The 24,173-nt window shown below is 47.4% G+C and overlaps 1 protein-coding gene and 1 pseudogene across 1 annotated transcript; one reads left to right on the plus strand and one right to left on the minus strand.

Moving 5' to 3' along the window:
* Nucleotides 1–4,217: 4,217 nt before the first annotated feature.
* Nucleotides 4,218–23,827, minus strand: LOC129402511 (putative transporter SVOPL). The gene is made up of 8 exons (XM_055129390.1): nt 23,809–23,827; nt 23,064–23,166; nt 16,261–16,472; nt 14,799–14,910; nt 13,547–13,628; nt 12,008–12,097; nt 7,782–7,895; nt 4,218–4,394 (listed from the first exon to the last, which is right to left on the minus strand). Exons 1-8 carry the CDS (start codon nt 23,825–23,827, stop codon nt 4,218–4,220), a joined length of 909 nt encoding a protein of 302 aa, XP_054985365.1.
* LOC129400806 (mitochondrial import inner membrane translocase subunit TIM14-like) lies at nt 10,881–11,153 on the plus strand (annotated as a pseudogene).
* Nucleotides 23,828–24,173: the final 346 nt, after the last annotated feature.

Consider the following 24,173-nt stretch of genomic DNA (forward strand, 5'->3'; position numbering starts at 1 on the left):
AAGTTTGTAACCCAGATTTCTTTGTACCAAAAATACCTAGGCTTAAATTTTCTAATATTAGAACAAGATGGCTCTGCAAGCTGTTAAACTGACTTCAGATTTTATGTGATGCAGGCTTCATTGAACACTTTATGGAGTACAGACAGTTTTTGTTCCTAAGGGTCCAGAGAACTGCAGAATGGAGTGAAAGGCAGGATATGTTCGTCACATTTAGAACCAAGTGGGCTTGACATTTGGGGACAGTCTCAGGTCCAAATGAGCAAGAGTTCTTTTCTCTCTTTTTTTTCAGTTAGCAGAAGAGGTTCCACATTATGCCTAGAAATCTATTTCATTAGTGCCCATTCCACTTTATCAATAGGCTGGAGTGACAGTACTGAAGGTAGGGCACTTGCCTTGCAATGGCTGACCAGGGTTCAATTCCTGCTATCCCCTGAGCCCCACCAGGAGTGATTCCTGAGTACAACGCCAGGAGTAAGCCCTGAGAACACTGGGTGTGTCAATCCAACCCATAAACTATTGATGAGGTGTTTGTTTCTTTGGGCATGGGGTTTTTATGGGTTTTTTATTTCCTATATCCCACCACATTTTTTTTCTTGGGCTCAGTCTCATTTCTGCTATAAATCTTACAGTAAATCTTACAGACTTTTCCTTCATATCCTTTTCCTTTGTTTTTTTTTTTTTGATACTGTGCTTTCTTTCCCCCGCCTCCAGATAGTTTTATTGAAACTTACTTAGAAATATATTGGGGGAGAGAAAGAAAAGTGTTATGTTCAAGAGAACACAGGCTTGAAGAGCAAGCTGATACTGCTACTTTTTACTGACTTAGTCTTTCCAAGTACAATGTGCCTTGAAGTTTTTCTATTTCAGTCTATTTCCGCTGGGGATCCTTCCAACCTCTTATTTTTGTTTTGTGTTGATCTTTGTTGCTGGGTGGGGGGACGCGAGGGCGCAGGGGGCTGTGTTTTAGGAGGGGTTTTTTTTGGAGGGGGGGCTTTTAAGGCCACACACCGCTATACTCAGGAGTTACTCCTGGCTCAGCACTCAAGAACTACTTTTGGCAGTGCTCAGGAGACCTTATGGGATGCCAGCGATAGAACCTAGGTAGGCCATGTACAAGGAAAATGCCCAACCCACTGTACTGTTGCTCTAGTCCCCCTTTCTGCCTCTTGGATCTTGGTGCCAACACTCAACTCTGGTAAATTCTAATCTAGAATTTTTTTTTGGGGGGGGGGCTTTTTGGTTCACACTTGGTGATGCACAGGGGTTACTCCTGGCTCATGCACTCAGGAATTACTCCTGGCAGTGTTCAGGGGACCATATGGGAAGGTGGGAATCAAACCCGGATTGGCCGCATGCAAGGCAAACACCCTACCCACTGTGCTACTGCTCCAGCCTCTAATCTAGAATTCTTTCATTGGTGGTTATTCATAAAATTCACCTTGCTGTTCCACGGGGAATCTGATGACCCTTGTTCTCTTGAACTCATTCCATAGTTTCTGGTGTGGTTTCTTTCTTCCCAGGCATTTTTTCCCATCTCTCATTTTCTAGAGACTTACTACATCTCATTTTGGGGCTCAGTGATGTTTTCCCCAGCTGCTGTTACTTATTTTGCTGTTCAGACTTTCTATTAAGGTAATTTTGGCTTAGAGCTTATTACTGTTATTAGTAGGATTTCATACAGAGATATTACAGCAGCACACCAGAGAACCTGTTTCCCTCTGGCACTGTCCTAGTGTTCCCTCTTTCCCCCATTTCTTCTCCTGTAGTAAATTTCCTACTAAAGATGTGTTCTCAGTTTCTGTTGCCTATGGGCTTTTGTTATTCCCCTATAGTGGTTCTTTATCACCTGCATGAGATGCTTCTATATTTTTTTCCTTCTGACTAACTTCACTCAGCATGATACTTCCCGGATCCATCCATGTAGTAAGCACATCTCATTTTGTGTTACAGGCGAGTGGTATTCCATTGTGTATGTGTAATATAGTTTCTTTATCCAATCACCTGTTCTTAGACACTTGGGTCATTTCCAGATTTTGGCCATTGTGAATAGTGCTGCAACGAACATAGGAGTCCAGATGTTTTTTTCTAAATTGAGTTTTTGGGTACTCGGGTAAATGCTCCGTAGGAATTGCTCAGTTCCTAGTCTTTTGAGAAGTGCCATATTATTTTTCAAAAAAGATTAGACCAGCTGATATTCCCATGAACAGTGTATGAGGGTCCTCTTCCCCACATCTGTGCCAACACTGTTTTTTTTTCTTTGTGATGGGTATCATTTCACTAGTGTGAAATGATCTCTCATTGTTTTGATTTGCTTTTCCCTGATGCGTGTTGTAGAACATTTTTCCATATACCTTTTGGCCATCAGTATGTCTTTTCTGAGCAAGTTTCTGTTCATCTCTTTCTCCCATTTTTGCTTTTTGTTCTTTTTATGTTTTTTATTGCTTTACTTTTATTTTTATTTTTATTACTATCATTTTGGAGACTATAGTGCACAGTTAGCAAAGTGGTTTAAAGTCTATTTTACCCTAAAAAAAAGTTTTTGTGAGGTCTATTTTAGGCACATAACATTTCAGTATCAATCCCACCACCAGTGTCAACTTCCCTCCACCCCTATTTTTTTCATAGGGTTGGTATTTTGTTTTGCTTTTGTAGATGTCTTCTAGTGCTGTTGAGTTTTTTAATATCTTCTTAAAAATCTGGCATAACTGGAACATTGTGCATAATGGCTTTATAGAGGTCTTTCTTTTTTCCTGCATATACCTGTGGCTTTCAGGGCTACGGTTACAGTTCTTAGAAAAGAAGGGATTGCGGGGACAGGCGGGGGGCGGGGGGGCGCGGGCTGAGAGCTTAGTGACTGAACACATGCTTTGCACGCATGCAGGTAATCTGGGTTTGATCCTCAACAACACTGCGCCCCTTCTTCCCCCCACCCCCAAAACACTGCCAGGAGTGAAAACATCAATTAATTTCGCAGCATTAACTGATTAACTGCAGGGAGATGCAGGGAAATAAGACAAATTCAGATTGTCTTATTTGACAATCCCTCCCCCCCAAAAAAAAAAAAATAAAGGTATGCTGGAAGGAGAACCATTTGTTATTGAAAACTGAAGGTTCCTTTTTTCTCTTAGGCCTTGTCTCATTTAGAGCTAAATTAATGTTGAAAATGAATGTGCTCCTGGGTTAGAATTAGGGGAGAGGGGTTTGGTATATCGTTTTGCACAGCAGTTTTAAGATTCTGGGTGACTTAACTCTTGGATGATCTACAATTTTTCTATGGTCATCTTATCCCAGCACAGAACTGATAAATTGATGTGGTGGGTGCTCTGGTTTGCCAGTTGAATGCCCTCCAGTTCCATAGCATTGGCCTTGGAGATACCCATTAGAAATAGAGGTGGCCATTCTCTCAAGTTCTTTGTAGTGCCAGATGCCCTGATAACTCTTTTTCTTTTTAATTTTTATTTAATCACCATGTGCAAAGTTACAAAGTTTTCAGGTTTATGTCTCAGTTATACAATATTCAAACACCATCCCTTCACCAGTGCCCATATTCTACCACCAAAATCCCCAGTATACCCACCGCCCCCGCCCCCCCATCCCCAACTGTATAACTGAAGAATTTCACTTCATTTTCTCTTTACCTTGATTACGTTCCATATTGCAACACAAAACTCACTATTGTTGGAGTTTCCCCCAAAGAAAGACAGCCCTACTAAGGAAGCATTTGATAATTGGTTTTCCATTAAAAGATCGCATGTTTTCGGTTTTTAGAAATGGCCGCGCGGCTCAGATGTGTCCCAGTCCCGCAAGCTGGAGCCGTGTTAGTTGCTGCTCAGTGTCGCCAGGACTCCATCTGGAGAAGGTGTTGTGGCTGCACCTCCTCCGTCCCCCTGATAACTCTTATCCAGCTTACTACTTCGATGGCATTGGTTAAACAATCTGAATTTTTCCCTGCATCTCCCTGCAGTTTACAGTGTGAAATGAATCGATGCTTTCACAAGTCTAACAGCTGCCACCCCTCGTGAACTACCAGTGTCATTGTCTTGGAATTCTGAGAACGCTTCTCAAATACAAAGTTTGTTTGGATCTTAGCGCTTCATCAAGGGAGTGACATACTTACCCACAGCCCTCACATTCTTAAAGAGGAACAGTGAGCCCCAGTGCTTCTGTGGTGGTGTCATCCCACAGCTTCTTGGCAGTCAGCTTTAGAGCCCATTATTTTAAAAATTGTTATTACTACACCGTGTTTTACTAAAGTTGTCCATAATAACATTTCCAGTCTTAACTGTTCCAAAACCAGTCCCACCCCTAGTGTGATCTTCATCAATGCCCCCAGGTTTCCCACCCACCACCCCAGCTGGCTCCCTGGCAGGCACAAACAGCTTTAGTTCATATTGCTACAACACAAAGGCAGATGGAATTGTTAAACCTTAGATCAATAGTTGTGATCTCTCAGTTGGCATTTCTGAAGTCACTGAGGATCTACTGTGCCGGCTGGTGCTAGTTGAGCCTTCTGAGTCATTGTGTAGGCTCGTTGAGCTCAGTGGTCTTCCGGGCAACTTTCCCATCAGATTTGCTGTGATCCTCCTAGGCTGACTGAAATTTTGAGTTGTCATATGGTACAAGATCTATAGATCTGGAGCTGTTGGGTAGCTTGGCATGATGAGTTTCATCCGTGGGGCTGGGCCGTTTCTAGGTAGTTATTGCGTGTGCATGCAGCCTGCAGAAAGGGGAGTCTGTGGCCTCCATTCCGACAGGGCCCCCGAGTTCTCAGCCAGGAGCAAGCAGTCTGTCTTGGAGATCCAGCAGTATCACGTTCTTTGTGGAGACACGGTGCTGAGCCGTTTCTCTACCCACGCAAGGGCAAGTGTGGGCAGGGGCTGTTGGGTTTCCTGCGTGAGAGGGGATTCAGCCCGTCCCCATCTGAGAGTTCCCCGGAGTTGTCAGCCCGTAGACTGGTCATTCGAGCCTGTCCTCATCACCTTCCCGCCGAAGCCATGGTGCCCGTGGTTCAGGTAGGAATGGTTTGACCCTATTGAGGGAGGGCCCTAACGCCTCACGCCTTGTGCAAGTTTACTCATGCAGGATGGTGCCCTGTCTGGGTGCTCTACAATATGGGTGGTAGGGCTGGGCAACCCAACTTGGGATCCCCACTTTTAGATGTAGAAACTTTACGATCTAGTGGAGTGGGGCATGCACTAGGTTGGTATTCGTGCCCAGCAGAGGGCACATAAATGATAACCTGGAAATCAGTTCTCCATAAAGTCAGTTAGCTAGTAGTAATGGGGGGAAGTATTCATTTATTCCCAGCGTTTGGTGCTCAGATACAAACGTCATACTCAGTTAAGCAGTGTGTTTTCATATGCACAAGCAATTTCCATAGAGGTCACAATTTTAATACACTGATTTTAATTGTGAAATTTATTACTCTGTTTGTTTTGAAAGACTTGTTAATACCACCCCACCTTCTTAGCACAAATTTCAGCCCAGTTTTTGTTAGAACTTCTAAGGATTCTAGTCTGCATACCTGTTGAAGCATATCATTTTGTATGAGATTTATCACTTTTTTGGTGACAATTTTTTGTTACAAATCATAGGCACTAAAGTGTGCATATCCTTGAAAATCTCATTTTATCTGAGATTTATTATTCATACAAATTTAACATGCTTTCCATGTGGGAGCCCCAGGTTGCATCCCTATCACGGCCCCTATGAGACATGTCCCCACCAGAAATAAAGAGAAGGTCCCATTCCCTTCTTCCATAGATAGACCTTTTCTATCTTAATTCTTGTTTCTGTATCTCACAGGAAGGAGATCACTGTGCAATTAACCACCTCATTCCCAGGTTGGTTTTGGTTATTTTAAATATATAATTTGTTTCTTAATTACCAGTAGCATACACAAATAAAACCTGGTTCTTAAAATGTGCCACAGATCTGGTAGACAGGTTTGCTGATCTTCATTTAATTTGCTGGGGAAAAAAGTAATTTTAATAGATCAATAAACCTTAGATCAATAGTTGTGAGTAAGTAGATCATTTAATAAAAAATTTCACACTAGCAATAGAAACTAGTAATACAACTTCTTAAATAAACATCCTAGTAATTCTATGTCTTAAAATGCAATAATAACCCCATAATTCTGTTATTCTAACAATACATTTAGAAATTTGTAAGTATCCTTGTCAATTTAATTTTTTTATTTACAAGTCTTAAAAAGTATATCCTGGAGTTGAATTACTATTAATTATTGATGAGGTCGGTTCATCCAGTCTAATTTTTGAGATGTAATCTCCGGAAGTGACAGTTTTTGCCTTAATGTTTTAAGCATCAGGAATGGAAGCTAATACACCATTGTCCACCACGGTCCTTTCAGACATTTCTCAAAGTCTGCTTTATCAGCCATGAACTTTATGTTAAGTAATCACAATGCTGAACTACTTTTAGATTTGCCCCAATATTGAATCATTGAGAGTAGCGCCATTCAGAGCTCATTCGGTTGTATTTATGTGAACTGGCGCCTAAGTGGTAAGGAAATAAACTTCTAAATGGATACACAAAATGGTTTCGTTGGTGCTGGAACCAAGTCCCAGCCCAGAGAAGAGAGAATTGCCCTTGCATGGCTGAGAATCTTACTGGGAATCCATGGAGCTCTGGGGATGGGGGACCAATGTATAAGATTTTCAAGCATCGCTTGATTTTGCAACCCCTTTAAAATTCTAGTCCCACTACTTATTAGCACTTTTCTTTTGTTACAAGTTACTCAGCTTTCCTTTGCCTCAGTTTCCCCATTTTGTGAAGGATGTGATAATCCTTTGAGAGAAATCATGGGTCATCTCGTTCTCTGCCTTTACAGTAAATCTTACCAAATAAGTACCTCAATCCATAATTACTTGGCAGGTTATATGATCTGTGACTCAAAAACAAACCAGCAAGGGGGAAATGGAATAACACATTGTTCAATCCTCGAAAACAGACTCAGTGTACAGCTTTCCCTTAACTGTGTTCCTTGCTTTTCCTCAGACGACAGAGCCTGAATTCATAAATTCAAACATGTCTAAGGTTTACCCAGAATGGGACGTGGGGAGGAGGGCAGATCACATTCAGTCACCGGAACAGCGACTCAGATCAAACCCCACCAGCTCTCTCCCACCCCCTGCATGCACCCCTGGTGGCCTCCAGCAAGCTGCGTTTCCTACGGGCAAACCGGTACCCGGAGACCCAAACATAAGATGCACACTCTTCTCCTTTGCCCTGGGAGCACACCTTATACTTGGTACATCACATGAGTGATCATGAAATGGAGCTGGCAGTGCCAAGGTAATACCAGTAAAACTTAGGCAGCACAAATAGGTGCTTCAGCTCCTCCAGCCACTGCTCCTGCCACAGTGCTGACTCGTGGACAGAGACCTGGGGTGCCCCGGCCTTAACAGCTCTCCTTCACCTGGTCCCTGTTGTCACTACAATTTTTGCTATTGATTTGGAGGTGGGAGGGTCAGGTGACACCCAGGAGTGCTCAGGAGACCAGAGCAAGGGCCAGGGTAAAACCAGGGTGAGCAGCATGCAAGGCATCGTGGCCTCTGTGCTCCCTCTAACTTCACTACAACTCAAGAGAAACCCGAGATTTGACTTAATAGTTGCTTGCTTTCTATTTGAGTGCTACCCCAAGACCCCTGCGGGAAAACCCACTAAACACTGTCAGCTCACACTGGGTGTCATAATGTCTTCACAGGATATGCGTACACCGCGTGTTGGGGGCTGCGTGTAAATACGGGTGCTCTTACCTGTAGGGCCCGTCCTTTAGTCTCGATGGGCAGCGTAAATGCAGAAATGGCGCATACAACACAGACTGATGAGAAAAGACACAGGGCCCCCAGGATGGATGCACTCATGAGGACCTGCGGGCAGGGAGTGCCTCGGTTAGTGTCCTGGGGACTTCAGGCCCACCTGTACAGTGGGGAGGTCACCAGTCTGCAGGTTGCCTGTCCTGACCTGACGCCTCCCTCCCTCTGTGGGCCAGCGTGGTGTTGGCCTTTTGTAAATGGCTCCACGGACTAGACCCGACACTGGGATGTCAGCACAGACCTGCTCCCCACCCCTGACGGCTGCAGAGCAAACGTGGCTCCAGGTGAGTGAGGAGATGTTGCTTCTCCCCTCGGTTCTAAAAGGATGAACCAGGGTAAAACATCTGAAACAAATATAATCTTGGAGTCCCGAAAGAGCTTTCTCACAACATTTTATATAACACAACAAAAGCTTTGCTCATCCATTTATAGAAAAAAAATTGTTATTTTGGGCCATACCCAGCAGTGCTCAGACTCCCAGCCCTGTGCTCGGGAATCAGGCTCCAGGGATCCTATGGGATGCTATGGATTGAACCAGGTCAGCTGCACACAAGGCCAATGCTCTACCTGCTATACTATCGCTCCAACCCAGAAGAATTTCTGCCTGCATATATTATACACACAAATAAGTGTGTTGTACATATAAAAATAAAACCTTTGGCCTGGATTTTCTCACTTTAGTACTAGCTAATAGCAAAGCTCTCTATAGTTACAGAATATTGCAATTTGGAGAGAAGCTTTGAAAACTTCAAAGGAAGACCCACCTCACAGGTGAGCTCTGAGTAAACCCCAAGGGACTGTCCGGAGTTCCGTGTCAGATACAGTCCAACCCATCATGATACAAGAGTTGCTGCCTCCCCACACAGTAAATAAGCTTGAATATAGATATTCAATAAAAATTGGTTCCTTTGGGGCTGAAGCCATAGCACAGCGGGTAGGGCATTTGTCTTGCACATGGCCAACCTGGGTTCGATTCCCAACATCTCCTGTGGTCCCCCAAGCACTGCCAGGAGTGATTCCGCCGGGTGTGACCCAAAAAGAAAAAAATGGTTCCTGATTCCCAGTCCATCCCTAAGACAACCACACATACTCAGACATTTTCTGATATTTACTCAATGATATAAAATTAGAGAAACAACCAGGAAAGACATAGTGATCCAAGAAGCCCATCCTCAGAATTATGAGTTCCTTGTCACAGATCAATTCTTCCAGTTCTCCAAGAACAAGATAAAAGAGGCAAAGCAGCTGTCACCCTTCCAAGAAGTCTCATGCACATATAATTCCATGTTGGCGTCTGCTTTTCCCAGCTGATCCACATTTCAGAAAAATAGTTTGACATAAAATTAATATTAAGTGGATTCATTTTCTGTACACCAAAAGAACCAGCCCAAGATGTTTTGAATGCCCATTACATACCAGACACTGGAATAGGTGTTTGGAATCTAAAAAAGAAATCTGCACTTAGCCATCTCTATCTTCCTGGGACTTCGGAAGAAAAAAATAATTTTTTTCTTTTTGCTATGCCCAATTGAACAAAGCCTCAGGCATGGAAAGGGGAAGAAATATTTTAAATTGGGTGACAAATAGGCATTTATTGGAATAGTAATGCGCAGGGTAATCTAAAGATGCCACAAGAGGGCCGGAGCAATAGTACAGTGGGTAGGATATTTGCCTTGAAACAACCGACCCGGGTTTGAGCCCTGGCATCCCTGAGCACTGCCAGGAGTAACCCCTGAGCATCACTGGGTGTGACCCAAAAAGACAAAAGATGCCACAAGAGTGAGTTGGTCTGAAGGAGAGGCACAAGCACAGAATGATCTCTCATATGTGGGCCATGAGGAAACGGGGTGTAGCAAGTGCCCAAAGGCACCAGAACCCATCCTACGTGTAAGACGCCAGGTGAGATGGGCTTGAGAGACCCTCCCAGGAATCACAGAGGTGATTTTAGCTAGGCTGGAGCAGGACTGGGGAAGGAACGAGGTCGTTCAGTTGGGAGGAAACAGGCAGTCCTGGCCTGGGCCCTAGATGCCCAGGTTGTAACCACAGGCCACATATAATCACAGGCCTAAAAACTCAAGAGATTCAAATGAGAAACTATAGTGAGATCCTTACACTGACTGTGAAAATCAGTGGGCAGAGGTGCTTGCCAGCTTTTCTACCTAGACACCAGGGGTTAAGATGTTAGACTCTCTGATGAAAGACGATAAATCTATTCACAATGACAAAAGTGAAGAAAAGAAGTCATGGAATACCTAAGAATCTATAAAAAGAAAACAAAATTCCAACAAAGGGCCTGAAAGGAACGTAGGTGAATGGAAAGCAAGTCTTGTTCTTAGCTAGGAAGACAGCTCTAAAGGTGGGGTGGGGGGCCTGCTTTTCCTGATCTATTCCATGAACTCACCAAGTCTTACTTAGATTTGGACTAACGAGAGAGCCACAGTGTAACCAGATGGTTCTAAAGTATTCTAAGAAGATGGATGAAGTGCAGCCTACAGCAGGGATTTGAAAATGTCCCCTAGTCTTGTCAGACTAATGAGAACAGAGACCAAACCAGATAGATCTGTGAGCTAACAAGTAGTGAGGTGAGAAACAGAGCCACATCATTGTAAGAAGCAAATAAACAATTGTGTTTGCTTGCTTGGGGACCACACCCAGCAATGCTCAGGGGTTATTCCTGACTCTGCCCTCAGTCTCCTGGTGGTGCTCAGGAGACTAGGTGGGATACCAGAGACTCAATCCAAGCTGACTGCATGCAAGGTAAGTGCCCTCCCCACAGTGCTCTCGCTCTGGCCTGCAAATGAACATTTTTAAGCCAGGAGTGAAGATGGATTATCCGATAAATATTTTGGGACACCCCGACTTGCCACTTAGGAAATCCTAGAGCTGTCTGCATGAGACCTCAAAATGCTGATCCTGGTGACAGCAGCAGTCGGGGGTTTCTGGGTCAGAATCTGGAGTGCAATTTCCTGTAGAAAATCAATTAGGTTGGAGGCTGCCTGGCAGTTGGCCGTGCAGTCGGCCGAGCACGGGAGCCGAGCTATGGCCAGCACAGTGGTAGCGGCTGGACTAGCCATCGCTGGGGCAGGATGTGCAGGCTTTCCGTGGGCGCTATGACAGAGGTGGATTTGAAACCAAAATGACAAAACGGGAAGCTGCATTAATACTCGGCGTCAGTCCTACTGTCAGCAAAGGAAAAATAAGAGACGCTCATCGACGAATTACGCTTTTAAATCACCTGAAGAAGGACCTCCCTGTATAGCAGCCCAAATAAACGAAGCTAAAGATTGACTAGAAGGTCAAGCTGAAAAATGAAGTGAACTTGAATTTTAAGTTCTGTCTTACTCGTTTATGTATAAGTACCAAATTTTTATAATAAAACGCCTCTAAGCTACAAAAAAAAATATCAATTAGGCAGTACACCTCACTTGTCAAGTCAATTGACTTTCTAACTAATTTTCAAAAAAAAATGACTTTCCACCTAAGTCAACTGGGTTGGTTTGGGTTTGGGTTTGGGTTTGGGGGCCACACCCAGCTGTACTCAGGGATTCTTCCAGGCCGTACCAGGGATCGAACCAGGGTCAGCTGCATCCGAGGCAAGGCAGGACCCAGCATCATCTCTCCAGCCTCCAAAACCAGTGTTTGAAAGACCAAATTGGAAAATGTCCTGCTCAGCCCTCACCAACCCTTCCTCTGAAAACCTGCTCTCCTCCCCCGGGGCTTTCTGCCTTCTGGCCCAGCCAGCTTGGATGGATTTTGCTTCCAGATGCCGAAAGATGATGAAGGGGCAGGGTGAGGGCCCTTGGCCGGAGTCACCCTATCGGCCTCTGCCTTCCCGAGTCTCCCCAGGCTAGGCCCTGGCCGTCCACCCTGGCTCTAGCCTCACCCCCCTCATGTTCGCAGTGGTGCCATGTCCTGGCATTACCCACGCCCCTTGTGTCCTCCCCCAACTATACCCAGCATCCTCTGGCCTCGTGTGCCACACATCCACGCCACGATGGACTGGGAGCTTTCACCTCACCATTTGCCCCCCCCCAAAAAAAGGGGGAAAGGGCAACTCGAGGAAACTCGTGAAGGGAGCAGGAACCCACAGTTCTCTTACCCTAAAGAGGCGGGTCCCTCTCCCCCACCCCCGAGCCCTCCATCCCTTCAAGAGTTCCGGGCCGTACCTGGGATATAAATGGCGCCACCATCGCACCGATGCGGCACAGGGAGCCGCTGGTCCCCATCCCCAGGGCACGCATTGTCGTGGGGTACACCTGCAGAAGGACAGGTTAGCTGCGAGGGCTCTGCTCTGCCCTCCCCCCGCCCACCCCTTCAGGCTTCGGAATGAATATGCGTTAGATACCAAATACCCTGTACAGGACACAGGAGATGCATTTTTCTCGGCACAAAGCTTGCATTGTGTTGTGTTATCAGTAAGATACTTAGGGAAGGGGGTGGCTCAGGAGTGAGAGCACTGGGCCAGAGCCCTGGCACTGCAGGAAGAAAAACTGCAGACACTACCCTTTAAGTGAGCAAATACCAAACTGGGCGGGAAGGCGGGGGAAGGTGTTCTTTCTTGGGGATTTGTGTGTGTGGTTTGGGGGGTTGTTGTTGTTTTCCCACAGTACTAGGGGTTGAAACCCAGGGCCTCCCACATGCAAGATGCGCTCTAGCCCTGAGCCACATCCCCAGTCTCCAAATAAGTATTTAATCAAATGTTCCAGAGAGAATCTGAGAAGCTGAACTCTGGAATTAGACCATTTCCATTGAGGGTTAGAAATATTTGCAGGTGTGTGACTGGAACGATGGCACTGTGGGTAGGGTGTTTGCCTTGCACACAGCCAACATGGGTTTGATTCCCAGCATCTCATATGGTCCCCCAAGCACTGCCAGAAGTAATTCTTGAGTACGTGAGCCAGGAGTAACCCCTGTGCATCACCAGGTGTGACTCAAAAAGCAAAAAAATTATACACATATATATTCGCAGGTGTTTCTGCTGAGAAGACAACACACCCGCTAATAATGAACCCCTGAAACCTCGGGTACAGGGACAAGAACTGATCCAGAGCAGGGAGCGACTACCCCAGTCACCATTCTTATCGCCAAATCTTAAGGCAGACTCAACTCTCACTCTTTCCCTCTTACATTTATAGTAAAATCTCAGTCTAAAATTTACTGACTCAGAATTCAGTTTTTTATTTCTTTTTAGGGGGGATGGGGTTGGACCTGGGGTCCACACCTAGTTGTGTTCAAGGATCACTCCTGGTGATGCTCAGGGGACCACATGCAGTGCTGGGGATCAAATCAGAATTGGCTGCATACAAAGCCTCAACCGCTGAACTAACTCTCTGGCCTGAGATTCAGGATTCTTACAAAAGCTGCAGAAGTGAAGCAAATGTTGCTTAATAAATAAAATTGTGGGCAAAACTGTTGTTATTGTTGGTGCCCAAGCCCGGCAGTGCTCAAGACTTTCTACTGACTCCACACTCAGGGATCCCTCAGAGCAGAGCTCAGGGACTGAACCCCAATCATATGGATGCCGGGGATTGAACCCGGGTCAGCCACATGCAAGACAAGTGCCCTGCCCACTGTACTATCCCTCCAGCCCCCTGACTGTCTTCTAATGGAAGGATTTCCCCATTGAAACTGTGTCAAGCCTGGGAGTTGTTCCTCTGAGAATAGACCAGAGGGTTCCTGGAGTAGCTTCAGGACCAGCCACTCACCTCCGCAGTGTAGATGTAGATGGTGTTGAAGTTGGCGGCCACCAGTGCCCGCAGCATGAAGAGGAAGCCGATGAGGCCAGCACTGGGGACCGAGGGGGAGAAGGAAGTAAGCAAAGGTGACGTAGGGTGGGGGCGCCCGCTGAGAAAGGGCACGGGGGAGGCTCCCAGGTGACGCTGAAGTCCATCCCCAAGGACTTCACTCAGGCCTGCAGCCCTTCCCAGGCATGCCCAAGGTGCCATTCCAGCCCACAGTCCACATACTGCCACCTGCCCCCTCCCTTCCAGGCAGAATAGAGCATCTGACAGAAACCACAGTAGGTCTCTGAGTTAAGTAAGAGCAACATGCGTTTGGGGGCCAAAAAGATAGCTCAGCAGGTAGGGTATTGGCCTTGCGCACTGCTGATCTGGGTTGATCCCCAGCATCCCATATAGTCCCTTGGGCTCTGCCAGGAATAATTTCTGAGCACAGAGCCAGGAATAACTCCTGAACATTGCCGGGTATGACCCCCCAAAACAAAATTTCTATCTCACAGATATTTCGCTAAGCCACTCCACCACCGGGACAATGGTCTCTTCTAGATGACTTGGGAAACTAGGGTCCTGGTTGCGAAGCAAGCTTGACACACGGGCTCAATGACCTTGTTAGGTGGAATGAGGACCCCACACTGGCACCCCCACCCTGTGGTAGCTGAGGGGAGCCTACCGAGTGAGAGCGGACAAGAGGGGTGGGCCGAGGGAGATTCGGATAAACAGTGAGTTCTGCCCTTTTCCAGGGAAATGGACTTGCCCGTGCGTCCAACCCCTGCCCCCAGCTTGGATCAGGAGACCCTACTTGAAAACCACCGCACAGGGGCTGGAGCGATAGCACAGCGGGTAGGGCGTTTGACTTGCACACAGCCAACCCGGGTTCGAATCCCAGCATCCCATATGGTCCCCCGAGCACTGCCAGGAGTAACTCCTGAGTGCAAAGCCAGGATAACCCCTGTGCATTGCTGGGTGTGACCCAAAAAGCAAAAAAAAAAAAAAAAAAAAAAAAACGAAAACTACCGCACAAAATGGGATTATTTGGAAGCCCCATGAAGGGAGCCAGAGAGATAGTACCTGGGGGAGGCGCTTGTCTTGCAAGTGGCTGACACAGGCTGGATCTCCGGCAGTGCCAGGAGTGGCCCCTGAACCCAGAGGCAGGAAGAGCCCCCGGGCGTTGCTGCATCTGCCCGACCCTCCCTCCCCAACCAAGAACAATGCGAAATACCTGGAAGTACAAATATTGAGGAGGAGGAAGAACAGGGCTGTGCACCCCATGGTGATGGAAAGGCTCAGCCGTCTCCCCAGGAAGTTAATGCCCAGGATATTTAAGGGGTTCACTAGAAAACAAATGACAAAGAGTTTCAAGACCTAGGAAGCAAAAGGTACAGCAGTACCACTTCTGGGAATATCCCGCTGGTGCAAACACACACAGCAAAAATGACATCTGCACCTGTATGTGCGTTGCAGCACTGTTCACAATAGCCAGAATCTGGAAACTACCCGAGTGCCCGAGAACAGACGACTGGTTAAAGAAACTTTGGTACAGCTACACAATGGAATACTATGCAGTTGTTGGAAAAAAAGTGAAGTCATGAAAATCCTAAATGAATGGTCACGGAGAGTATCATGCTGAGTGAAATGAGTCAGAAGGAGAGGGACAGATGTAGAATGACTGCATTCATGTGTGGATTAAAAAAAAAGTAGTAAGAGACTAAGACCCAAGGACAGTAGAAACAAGAGCCAGGAGGACTGGTCCATGGTTGGAAGCCTGCCTTCAGGGCGGGGAGACAAGGGCAGCTAGGACAGAGAAGGGACCTTTATGACAAAGACAGTTGGAAGGGACCTTCTGGATGGGAGATGTGTGCTGAAAGTGGGTAAAGGACCCAACATGACGGCCTCTCAGTATCTGGATTGCAAACCATAATGCCCAAAAGAAGAGAAAGAAGAAAAGTAGCACCTACTTCCCCAAGCCCCCCGTGGGTGCCAGAAAGCTGCGGCTAACAGGCAGGGCAACAGCACGCGTTAAGGCACCTGCCCGGCATGCACCCACGCCTGGCTCATTCCTAATGCCACGAGTGTAGCTCTGCTTGGGGCTCCCTCCTACTTCAGGATCTGGCCACACCCTGCATCCTTAATTGAACAGCCAGCCTAGTTGCTCAGAATCTCTGGGCATGGCCTCTGGACCCCCTGAGCACTCCCCTCCCACCCCCATAAACAAACCTAAGATACTACCGAGCTATTAGCTATTAATGTGTGTGATTATTTACTGTGCGAAGTGGGCACAGTTAGAGGAACAAACCGGCCAGTAATAAGCGACTAGTAGTAGCACACTGCTAACAGTGTCCCAAACAGCAGCCGTGCGCTGCCTCTGGAGACCCTCCTATTTCCCACGTTAACTGGGGGCCACAAACCCCAGGAAAGACCAAACCCCAGGAAAGACCAGTTGGCCGCTGAGCAGAGGCTGCGATGCCGCTACCGGGGCCAGCTGAAATCCAGACGCCCCATCCCAGGACCCCCGAAAGGCAGCTCAGAAGGCACGTGAAGAGCAAGGGAAGCCCCCTAGTCCCGTGCACCCACTGGGGGTCCTCCCGCACCGTGGAGGGGGGATAGGACTCAAACAGGGCTGCCTCGACCGCCCCCCCCCCATCCCTCCGCCTCCGCGCCCAGCCCCCCAGCAGAGACATTACGCGCGATCTCGCCCAGGGTGCTGATGATCATGGTCCTGTAGTCGGAGGGGGCGAACATGTGGCAGTAGCAGGGGCCCTGCGTCTCCTCCGAGTCCCCCACCGTCACCACCGGCTCCGACTCGGATTCGGTCCGGGAGCCGCACACCAGGTCCCGCTCCAGCAGCTCGGCGCTGGCCAGGATGACCCCATAGTAGGCGAAGGAGATGCCCAGCCTGCGAGCAAGAGGAGAGGGCGCTGGGCAAAGCTGTCCCCGGCTCGGGAGGGGGGAGCGGGGGTGGGCACAGAGAGAGAGGCAGGGGGCGGGGGGAGTCTGGGGGATGTACAACAGCAGCCGGGCGCCCAGAGGGTGGAGGACCCCGGGAGTTGGGGGGGCGTGGGGACGGGCAGTGGAGAAGTGGGACCCTTGTGGCTGCCTTTTGCCCCTGAAGTGGGCCAAGGGTGTCCTGCCGGTTAGCTCCGGGGGGCTGGCCCTGGGGGTGAGCAGCCAGAGCCTCCTCCAGCAAACGGGACCCCGGGCGCACTTCAGCTCCAGGCTGGCGTTGGCAGCTTTCCGCAGCTTCCCTCCCTCTGGGCTTCAAAGCCCCCACAGGTGAGCCTCACACAGAGACCCCCTCCCAGCACCGCGCTGACCTCCCAAGCTTCGGGCTCCAGGAGAAGAAAAGTCTCCGCTTGGGAGGCCTCCGTGATTAGATTGGGCCCATCTGCCCAACGCAGGCTGCACTCATTCTGCTAAGACTAAGGCTTGCCTTATTTCATCCATAATCTCCACAGAGGGTATTCCTTTTTAGTTCTCTCTCTCTCTCTCTCTCTCTCTCTCTCTCTCTCTCTCTCTCTCTCTCTCTCTCTCTCTCTCTCTCTCTCTCTCTCTCTCTCTCTCTCTCTCTCTCTCTCTCTCTCTCTCATATGAAAGGTTTTGGGTTTTGTTTTTTTTTTTTTTGGATTTTTTTCGGTCACACCCAGCGATGCTCAGGGGCTACTCCTGGATCTGCACTCAGGAATGACTCCTGACGGTGCTAGGGGGGTCATATGGGATGCTGGGAATCGAACCTGGGTTGGCAGCATGCAAGGCAAACACCCTCCTTGCTGTACTATCACTCCAGCCCCAGGTGTTTTTGTTTGTTTTTGTTGTTTTTGTTTTAATGTGTGACTTACACTAGGGGGACAGTACAAGGGCTTAGGCATTTGCCTTATAGGCGGCCAGCCCTGGTTTGATCCCTTATACCCAAATGGTAACTCAAGCACTGCCAGAAGTGATCCCTGAGCACAGATCCAAGAGGAAGCATTAAGCATCACTGAATGTGGCTACAATTTTTTTTTAATTGTGCCAGTACTTCTGGAGGGATATAACCGGTTTGGCAATTATTCCGTGACATATGGTAATTGCATTTTTTATTGCAATGACACAGGCTCCTCAATCAGCATTTGTGAAATTACCCTGACTGAGGGGGCATCCTGGGGGCCCCTTAGAGTTCTGCCTCCCAAAGCGACTTCTGTTGGTCATGTGGAGCCACAGACGGGGCCTCTAGTTGTGTGTTTTCTCTCATCTGGGTTCTTTAGTAGCTATTTATGTTGAAAGATAAAGGCAGCACACAGAAAGTTTCACATGTCAAAGGCACGAAAAGCCTTGATCAACCCACCAGAAGCTTTCAGCTGCCTCTTATTTTCACAGAAATAGCTGTAAAAACCAACTAGGAAAGACATGTGACAACAGTCAGGGCTCCTGGGGCTGGTGTGGTTGAGATTTAAGTGATGTTGTTTATGACGGGGGTGCAGGGGGAGTTTGGAACCGGCTAAGGTTCTCTGAGGCACTTGCCTTGCACACAGTCAACCCAGGTCCAATTCCTGACGCTAGATCCAGTCCCAGACACTATGTATGATCCCCCAAGCACTTCCAGGAGGGACCCCCTGAGCTGAGAGCCAGGAGTAAGCCCTGAGTGCTGCTGTGGCCCAAGCTTCTCTCACTCACCCGCCGCCCTTCCCCCCCACCAAAGAAAAAAAAACAGGAAGGAAGATAATTAATCCGAGCATCCAAGGCTCAAAATAAGCATCCAGAGGTGGGGTGGAATTGGAATCGGGACTTGTTTAAAGCACCTCAGCGCAGTGTCAATCTCAGACCTGAGCCACTCAGAGTTCACCATGGACACACTCTGCTTGCGTGGACAATTCAGAACTTTCATGGCAAAACACCAAAAGCAAAGAAAAAAAAATGTGGCATTTCCTGGTTATTAAAGTCATTTCAACTTTTTCCATTTAATTTCCAAATGTTAAGAGTATGAAAGCATTTGAAAGTCTCAAGAGGAGACCTGCCAGCCTATTAGCAGTGAGGGTGAGGCCGGGAGGTGGCTGAGTTGCAGAACACATGCCCAGCACGTGTGAGCCCTGAATTGGATCCCAGACACACATACACATATAAACACATGCACACATACACACACACACAAAATCACATACACAATCACACATGCACATACACGATGGTTATATTTCGAAGACAGACAAGTCCTTTCCTGGATTCAAACACTACATATTTGAACGCTCTCACTTAGTCTCGTCTGTCTGTCTTGACATAAATGGGCTCACGTCACAGCCGTATCTGGCTTTCCTTGCGCATTAGTTCACTGTCAAAGTGTGGCCCCGAGCAGAGGGCCTGGGCTTCCTCGTTTTCATCACTGGAGAGGATTGCCCAGTGCTAAGGTTTCACAACCCGGGTGCTGTTGATGCACTTGTGGCTTTGTTGTTTGGGGCTGACACAAATAAATGAACGCTATGAGCACTCATAGCGTGAAGGAGAAACGTGCTGAGTCCTACACTACCACGTGCAACAATCAGGAGCGGAAACTCCTTCCTGCGCGCCACAGTACTTGGATGGATTTGTGCTGTACTCAGCAGCATGTCCCAGAGGCCGCCCCTCCAATGGCCTGCCTGACCCGGTCAGGCTGCCAGCTTAGCCCTTGTGTGGATTTGTGATGGAAACTGGTTTGTTTTTACTTGGCATTGCCCCGGTGACTTTAATGTTGAATATGTCTTCAGAAGTTTATTTGAGACATATTATTTTCTTTTTTCTTTTTTTTTTGTGGGGGAGAAGGGGAGGGAGATTTGGATCACACCTACAGTTGCCAGGGGGTACTCCTGGCTCTGTGTTCAGGGATAACATGTTTTGGGGTGAAGCACATGAAATGTCTTCTCCTGGGGCTGGTTCTCTTTCAGATTTTCCTGCCTTATGGCACCGAGAGTTTCATTTAATTGAGTCCACTATGTCCATCTTTTCATTGTAATTAGCATGTTTTGTATTCTTTTAGAAATCTTGGCTACAAAAAGCACATGAAAAAATGCTCTCCATCACTAATCATCAGGGAGATGCAAATCAAAGCAACAATGAGATGTCATCTCATACCCCAGAGACTGGCACACATCCAAAAGTGCTGGCACAGAGGCGGGGAGAAAGGGACTCGCATTCATTGCTGGTGGGAATGTTGACTGGTTCAGCCTTTTTGGAGAACAATATGGACATTCCTCAAAAAACTAGAAATTGGGCTTCCATTTTGCCTAGCAAAACCACTTCTGGGAATTTATCCTGGGGGCTTAAAACATACAGCCGAAATGCCATCTGCACTTCTATGTTCATTGCAGCATTATTCACAATAGCCAGAACCTGGAAACAACCCAAGTGCCTGAGAACAGACAACTGGATAAAGAAACTATGGTATGCTACACAGCTGTTTGGAAAAATGAAGTCACAAAATTTGCTTATAAATGGATGGACATGGAGAGTATCATGCCGAGTGAGATGAGTCAGAAGGAGAGGGACAGATATAGAATGATTGCACTCATTTGTGGGATTTAGAAAAAAATAGTACAAGACTAATATCCAAGTCTAGGAAAAACACGGGCCAGGAGGAATGGTTGGAAGCTGGTCGTGTGTGTGTGTGTGTGTGTGTGTGTGTGTGTGTGTGTGTGTGTGTGTGCATGCAAAAGGCAGTTAGGATAGAGAAGGAACCAGTATGACTAATAGTTAGAAATGATCACTCTTGACAAGAGTGTTGAAAGTAGGTAAAGGGATATATATATAACCTTTCAGTATCTGTATTGCAAGCTATAATGTCCAAAAGGAGAGAGAGAGAGAGAGAGAGAGAGAGAGAGAGAGAGAGAGAGAGAGAGAGAGAGAGAGAGAGAGAGAGAGAAGAGGGGAGTGCATGCTTGCCTGCTATAAGGCTTGCTCAGGACTAATGGCTACTGGCGGATAAAATAGTGACATTCCCAGAATCAACCACCACCCTGTTCCCAGTGTCCGCCAGGACTTAAGGGCCACCTGGTGACAGGAAGCCACCAGGCTCCATGCTTCCTCATATCTACCCCCTACAAATAACAGGCCAGACCAAGCACGCCGGTTCCACTGGTCTTTGTTCCGTTCTCCCCTTTTCCCACCCAAAACAACTTAAGAAGCTCCCTTTGTCTCTTCCAGGGCTGGCTCTACCCCAGCCTCACCCAAGGTTTGTAGAATTCCATCCAGGGGTACCCCCAATAAACTCCTATTTCCTTCATTTTTACTTCTTTTTTTTTTTTTGGCCACACCCGGGGATTCACAGGGGTTACTCCTGGCTCTGCACTCAGGAATTACTCCTGGCAGTGCTCGGGGGACTATATGGGATACTAAGAATCAAACCCGAGTCTGCCACGTGCAAGGCCCTACCCACTGTGCTATAGCTTCCAGCCCCATATTTCCTTCATTTTTACTTGTCTCTGTCCATCGGCTGAGGCCAGCGACCTATCACCTGCCACAGAGGCAGGGGCAATGAAGGAAACTGGGGACATTGGTAGTGGAAAGTGTACTACACTGGTGAAGGGCTGGGTGTTGAAACATATAACTGAAGCCAAATCATAAACAACCTTGTAACTGTGAAGACTGCCAAAGTCAGTTCACTTGAATTTGAGTGTTGGTGATTTCCAGATAAGATTCTGTCATGTGGTGACGAGAAGGACAAGGAGAGCTCATATGAAAATATGAAAAATAATAAGCCTGGAGCAATAGTTCAGCAGGTAAGAGCTTGCCTTGCACTGCATATGGTCCCCTGAGCCCCACTAGGAGTGATTCCTGAGTGCAGGGGCAGGAGAAAGCCCTGAATACCTCTGAGTAAGCACCCCCCCCATCAACAAAAAGTAAAACATAAAAGAAAATAAATGATCTGAGACATGGCCCAGTGGCAGAGCACATGCCTTGCCTGTGGAGAGGCTAAGTCTGATCCCCAGCAACACAGATGGGGAGATTATAAACTTTTTTATGTTTAAAAAAATATATGTGGGGCCAGAGTGATAGTTCAATAGGTAGGGTGTTTGCCTTGCACACAGCTGACCTGCATCCAATATGGTACCCCAAGAACTGCCAGGAATAATTCCCGAGTGCAGAGCCAGGAATATTCCCTGAGCATCACCGGGTGTGGCCCCATAACAAACAAATAAACAAATGAAAAAACATGTATTGGGCTAGAGTGATAGTACAGTGGGTAGGGTGTTTGCCTTGCATATGACTCACTGGGTTCGATCCTCAGCACCCCGTTTGGTCCCCTGAGCCCACCAGGAGTGATCCTTGAGTGCAGAGCCAGGAGTAACCCTGAGCACCACTGGGCGTGGTCCAAAAATCAAAACAAACAAAAAATGTACATTTGGTTGTTTGCATCGTTGATTGGTTAGTCGGATGGAGGGATGGCTGCATGGTGGGAGGAGGGCAGAGGTGGTGTTAGCAGATAAAATATATTTCTGGGACTTGTGTTTCTCCTCAGTAGCAAGGAGAGCAGATGAGTTTAAGGGTCTTTCTCCAGATGATTGCTAATTTGAAGCTTGTTTTAGAACCCAGAGATGACGAACAGAGCTAATGCCCATGGTTTGCATGTGAGAGTCCCAGGTTTGATCCCTAGCACCAGGTGCTTCCCTGAGCACTGCCAGGTGTAGCCCTGAGTACCTCTGGGTACGGCTCAAGAACACGGAGGGGGGTGGGGAGGGGGTTGTTGAGGGGAAAGGCTTTTAGTAAGATTAAAAAGAGACACGCACAAACGAATCTCAGACCCAAGAAACTTGCTGCAGAGATGGCCTGGGACTTTGCGATAGGCCTTCTCCGATGGGCTGCTCCAGATGGAGGCAGGTGTTTGTCCCTCCGCCTGCCCTCTAAGAGCTCAGGCTGTCGCCATTTTCTAGAAGCCAGCGAGAAGCTCCAGGTACGAGTCGCTCTTACAGCAAATCCCGTCTTGAGGGACAGGAGAGGAGTGGTCCCTCCTCCTTCCCCCCACCCCGATGGGATGCCGAGATAACGCCATATCTGCCCACCATCTATTTAAGCTCCCACACAAACCCAAAGACACACAAACAAATCTCGGACCTGAGCAACTTGCTGCAGCGATTTCTTCAGACCTTAATTATTAAAATCTTAGAATTCCTAGAGCGCACGGCCGCTCTTGCAGCTGCACGACATTATATTATATCCATAACAAGCAATATGAAACACATTGTCTCATATCTGCATTTTCGGCAGATATGAGGGGTGGTAGGACTGGTCTCGAAATATCAACGGTAACTAAAGTAGAGAAAGAGTATTTTGCAAATTGACATACAGACAGGGGGAGGTGCGGAGTCGGGGGGTGGATACTGGGGATTTTGGTGGTGGAAAAAGTGCACTGGTGAAGGGATGGGTGTTTAATGATCATATGATCGAAGTTTAAACATGGAATCTCTGTTACTGTACCTCACGGAGAATTAATAAAAAACAAATTTTAAAAGAAGGAAAACTCATTTTAGAAGGAGTCCATTCTTACCAAATGAGCCAGATCTGCAGCGTCGTTCTTAAATACTTGGGATCCAAGAGGTCCTTGAATCTCCCTCGCTTGTCCTGGATGTGTAAAGGGAGAGCAGACTCCACTTAGTGGGCGAAAGAGGAGCGAAAAGCATCTCGTATGTGTTAGCGTAGAGAAAACAAGAGTAGCATAGGTTCAGTTCCCATGAGCACCACTCAGCAAGCCCACAGATCACTGTTCTGTTGTTGTTGTTATTATTTGAGGGAGGGGTTGAACCACACCTGGACATGATCAGGGTTACTCCTTGCCCTGTGCTCGTGGATCACTCCTGGTGGGACCCAGAGAACCAGGCAGTGCTGGGATCAAGGCAAACGATCTTACTAGCTCTCCAGCCCTCCAAGGAACAGATCAGTGCTATGAGCACACATTCACCATGGCCTTTCTGACTTTTTATTACCAGATCCCAGATTCATTGAACTGCAGACTCTAAGCTATTTGCACTTCTTCTCACGGTGCTGTTGGAGGGCAGGGGGCTGAGAGGAAATGTGGATACATGAAGAGTAACCATGAGAACTTTCTGCCTGCTGCGGGCCCACCAACCCAGGCAAGGCTGGACTCCAGCTGGCATCACTGGGCCGATTCTGGACAGGAGGCAGAGCCCCTCCATACCCGGAAGGTCCCAGAAGCCTCCACACCACTTACTCCACACCAGACTTAACTTACACTTACACCGCATTAAGGCCCCACATCACTGCTCCTTCCTGACCTGCTTGCTGCTCTACCATTTTAGCATCTTCCAGGAGGGGTCACCACTCCCAGAAAGAACACTGAAAAGAACCACACAGGAGCCCAAGTTGGACACGTGAAAAAATATACCACCAAAGGTATAAATAACACCAATCAGCTCAGTAAATTCTCCGTGTCTTTAGTGACACCAGGGTGAAGGTGGTCAATGAGCTCAGAGAAACAATAGCACAGGTAGTCAGCGAAGCACAAGAAAGCTTGAGTTGAAATGAAGGAAACTAAAATCAGGAATGACAGAAATGAAGAGCATGGTAAGTTATATACATCAAAATAGAAACTCAGTAGGAGCCCTGAACAGTAGAATAACAGAAGCTGAGACAAAGATCA

The sequence above is a fragment of the Sorex araneus genome, chromosome 1, assembly GCF_027595985.1.
Source record: "Sorex araneus isolate mSorAra2 chromosome 1, mSorAra2.pri, whole genome shotgun sequence".
Classification (NCBI taxonomy): Eukaryota; Metazoa; Chordata; class Mammalia; order Eulipotyphla; family Soricidae; genus Sorex; species Sorex araneus.